This window comes from Colletotrichum truncatum (genome assembly GCF_014235925.2).
Source record: "Colletotrichum truncatum strain CMES1059 chromosome Unknown Contig_0004, whole genome shotgun sequence".
In the NCBI taxonomy this organism is placed as follows: domain Eukaryota; kingdom Fungi; phylum Ascomycota; class Sordariomycetes; order Glomerellales; family Glomerellaceae; genus Colletotrichum; species Colletotrichum truncatum.
Window position 1 is genome coordinate 1,765,108 of NW_027222401.1, and position 4,672 is coordinate 1,769,779.

Below are 4,672 nucleotides of genomic sequence, written 5' to 3' on the forward strand. Positions count from 1 at the left end.
GCCCCTCTGAACACGTTCAAGATAGCACGCGCAAGGCAAAGAGTCACACCTCATCCCACCCGCTTGGATATAACCTCGAGGGCCAGCCACACATTATAGTACCTGCATATCCTCACCTCACCTTCCATTCTCCCCTCACCTAATCTCTTCCGACTCCGACCTCGCCTGCCATCACCAACCTCATCCACCCATCTCTACCCCACTCACTTACACCTTCACTTCACTATCACCAAACTTGTCGCATTCGCCTACTTGACCGTATGGTGTCTTTACAGTAGCTCACCATATAACCAGACAACTCTCCCCTCCTCTTAGATGTATTAAACCAACGATGCCTCTGATCCGAATCACGAAATTTACTCCAGTCGCTCGTCTCGCCTCGTCTTCCGGTTTGATCGTTTGTGTAAAGTTGGCTGTGGACTCTCGCGTCTAAAAGCTACCTTCCATATCTACGACTTTAAAGGGCTTTGCAACAGTTGCCATATGCTGCTGTGAGGTTCGCGTTTTAGCTACGGTATCACGATCTGATTATACAAACAAAACCCCCGACGGTTTACCCGGTTGACTTAGCTTGACGGCGACTGGAGGTACCTTCACCTCACTCGAATCTTTAACGCCGATACCCTCCAAACCTTATATCCAAGATGAAGTACGTCGAAGATGATTCGTCGGCTTTCATCAGCTCCTACCAAAACGACACCTACAGCTCCTCGCTAGAATCCCTGGCATCCACCTCCTCGGGTTCCGCCTGGTCTGCTGTTTCCTCCCAATCTTCTACCTCCACCTCTCCGACCAACACTTCCGACTCCGATTCTGCCGACTCGTACTGTTTGTCGCGACCCGCCGCACGTGACGCTGCCGTGAGATTTACGAGTTCTTGGACTAAACAACCCACTCAGCAAGCGCCTGTTGCTGTTCCTGCCGAGCTGCGACAAAACCCGAGACGGACCGGTGCAAACCCTGCCCGCACCGGAGCACCGCCAACTCTCGTTCGCCAATCCGAACGCAAGCACAACTTCGTCGACAATCTCGTTGGTAAGCAACAGCAATATGAATACGCACTCGATCGATATGATTCCTGACCCACTGCTCCTCTTAGATTCGTCGACTCAGATTGTTGAGGCTATCTGGCCCTTGTCTTCAGTTGTCTGCCGCAATGAGTTGGGTAGCAAGGCGGTGCTGCCCCTCCGTACCTTTATCCAGGAAACTCTGCGACGCTCACGCACTAGCTACTCCACTCTCCAGGTTGCTCTGTACTACTTGATCCTGATTAAGCCTCACGTTCCTAAGCATGACTTCACTATGGAGCAGCCAGATGACAAGCATGAATGTCGCGCTCTTCAGTGCGGTCGTCGCATGTTCCTTGCAGCTCTCATCTTGGCGTCAAAGTATCTGCAAGACAGAAACTATTCCGCTAGAGCCTGGAGTAAGATTTCAGGACTCAACACGGCAGAGATCAACCAAAACGAAATTGCTTTCCTTTTGGCTGTTGAGTGGAAGCTTCATATCACCGACGAAGTCTTCCAGAGATGGACTGATATTGTCTTAAAGTATACGCCTCCGTCGCCTCCTGCTCCCGGAACCTCAACTCAGTGGTACGCCCAGCAGAGCTCGAACTGGAAAATGGTCATTCTTCAACTGAACCCTGAGCTCGACAACATTGAGGGTCTGATTCCCACTGCCCACCTCACATCTAGCACCCATGTTTTGGCTCGTCACCGCAAAGTTCGACCGGCCACTCAAGATGCTCTTGCTATGAACGGTGCCTGTGGATTGGGATACGACTCAGCGGAGCTTACCCCTACCCCGCGATCTTTCAACACCCCCACCATCATGGAACCTACGCCGGCCACTGTATATACTCCCGGTCGGCTGGCTCCCGCCCTCGGTCTGCTTCCAACTCCCCGCCTCACGCCACAGTCGAGTGGATACAGTACTCCTGCTGTGAGTACTGCATCCCATCTCGGCAAGGGCAATGCCATGGGTCTCGCTATGGCGCAAGCCTCTTGCGCCAGTGCCGCTCAGTGTCTGGATCGCTGGCCCGTAACAAACACGTCGCCCCAGGGTTACTACCCGGTTCGTCGTTCATCTCTGGCCACCTCAATCTCCACCGCGTCTTCTCCCGAATCGATGGTTTCCGACTCGTCGCGAACCTCGCGCTCCTCCTCAATCTCGTCTGCTTCGTCACTGGCTAGCGCGCCGGCTCCCAACTTGGGTGTCCAGGCGCGATTCCGGTCTGCGAAGCTCTGCAGTGAGAGGTCGAGCTTGAGACCGACGATCACCTCGGTTCCTGAGGACTACGAGGAAAGTTGTATCACCTCATCTCCTGAGTCTTACACCGGCCCGGTGGGAAGACTTGGTGAAATGTCGTTGGACACTCCCTTGGCTCAAAGACACCTCGATGAGATGGCTCATGACCCTGCCAATGACGCTGCGCGCGCACTTCAAGAGCTTCAGAATTACGGCACCGACGATGCTACTCCTATCGCCTCGGCTTCACGCAAGCGTGCGCGTGGGATCTCGGTAGTAGACAATTCCCTCCAGGAAAACGTTCGGGATATGTTGTCTGGTAGTTTCACCGGCAAGCCATGGCCCCAGACCTTGGTCCGCCCCAGATCTAACCAAGTCGTCATGAACGATCGGGGTTCCCCGAGAAAGCGTGTCTGCTGCGCGACTGAAGCGACACCAGCTTACGAGGCATCAGCCCTTCACTCAATTGGCGGATACCGTGGACCAGGCATGTGGGAAGGAATTCTAAACTAAGCAAGTATTTTTTGCGAACCCTCAGGATACCCTAGTGGTCAAACGTCAACCAAAACTTGACCTTCTTGTGCAATACTATCCATTTCCTTTGTTAGAACGAAACCATCACAGGGGGCGGCGGGAATCGGAAAGAGCTTTGATACCTCCTTGGCGGTACATCGAGTCATTAGAAACTTAGATTGCGTCAGGGAACGGCACGAAAAGCGTGGTAATCTTGCATGCATCAACGGACCCGGGCATTTTGGGAGGTGGACGGCGAAGGAGGATTTACAGCGGCTATTTTGTCGCAATTTGTGTTTGTACGATCACCTGAAGAAGAGAGTCGATTTTGCGTTGAATTTTGCGTTCTTTTGCGTCGAGGGAATTAAGCAACTCGGAGGGCCGGTTGCCTCACGAGACGGGACATGATTGGGGGTCTTTCAAATGGAAACGCCCACGATTAGAATATGAGATGGTCTGATTGGGTGCTCGACGGAAGATCCGAAAGGGGCGACCGAACGAGTTGAACAAGACACGTCTCGATCTGTCCCTGTACGCGATCACTGGGCGACTAATCCAATTTTCGCCCGCAGGGATATCAAAAAGTCTCATGAGCTTGAAGACAACAAAAATAAAGATGATAATAAGGCATCGATCACAGTACAAACATTTGTTTTTTTTTTGGTTATGCCAAATTTATCGCGCTCAACGCGATGAAGCTACATTTCGAGAGATCATAGCTAGCTTATTGGAACCAAATGGACAAGTTGCTTCTGTACACCATACTCAATGCTCACTCTTCATGATGGGATAAAGTCTTGGCCTGTGTGTATGCCTTGCTTCTGCGGCCTTGCTGCCATGTGTACCTACTCTCCAGGTTCACCTTGGTTTGACAAAACGGGTTCTGCCATGTACGATGACCTGGCGTTGCGAGGTTCCATGGTCACACGGACGGACGACATATCCACCGTGAAACGGAGCCTTACAATGACGTTGCAGAGGCAGCGATAACTTGGGCGACAACCTGGTCCGACTTCTCCGAAGGCGGAGACTCGTTTGAAGGTACGTGAGCAAGGCACGCCAAACAAGAAGATCTGGACATGGTTTACTCACAAGACTGACCAACTGGTGAGACCTGATGAGTGTTGTGGGTTGGTCGCCCAGAACGCCGAACGGTTGGGTCGGTGGTTGTCGGCGATAAGGGGGGGGGGACTGGCGGACTGTCACGGGAGAGTGAGTCACACCGCCGCCACCCACCTTTGCTCTCCACCTCCGGGGTGTTTTCTTCATTTCGGGGTGAAGATGTCGCGGTGCCTGACCAATGGGGGGCTGGGTATAATGATGGCTCATATTACTGTCGAACAGGGTGTTTCCGTTTTGCGCTAACGGGACAACGACTGGTGGACACGGCCGTATTCACGGTTGCTTGACGGGCGGTACGCTGGCTACGCATGGATATTCGCGTGGGCCTGAGGTACCGATTGTTAATGTCACGGTTTTCAGACACCGGTCGAATCGGCCTGACGCCCGATGAGGTGATTCATCATGAGCGATTATAAGGGCTAGACAACAACGGTTTGGGCACCGGCTTGAAGGTGTTGCTGCGGTGAGGTGGATGGGGCTAGTGGCTCGTGGATAGCAGATGGGATGTCACCGAGTGGTGGCCGTACGTCGGTCTTTGGGAGGAGGGGGCGGCTGCTACACGAAAAAAGCGCCGTGGAAACAGGGAACTTGCCACGTTGGACGCTTGTGGTAGGACCGGGTGATGCTCACGATGAGCCCAGAAGCCTGGGTAGTGAGGTTTCGTCGGCGAGAGTGGTTCTGCTGGATGGGAAGGGCCCGCGCGCAGTGGCCTCTGCGATGCCTCGTCACTTGCCTATTTTGGTCACACCGCGGATACTTGTTCGAATGTCCCGGGATTGGGAGGATG

The 4,672-nt window shown here is 53.4% G+C and overlaps 1 protein-coding gene across 1 annotated transcript; it reads left to right on the forward strand.

The window, feature by feature from the left end:
- Positions 1-644: 644 nt before the first annotated feature.
- On the forward strand, positions 645-2,763 carry CTRU02_207281 (G1/S-specific cyclin Pcl5; the record flags this gene model as incomplete). Its single annotated transcript, XM_036719330.1, has 2 exons — positions 645-1,035; positions 1,100-2,763. The coding sequence occupies 2 exons, from the start codon at positions 645-647 to the stop codon at positions 2,761-2,763; spliced, it is 2,055 nt and encodes a 684-aa protein (XP_036589037.1).
- Positions 2,764-4,672: the final 1,909 nt, after the last annotated feature.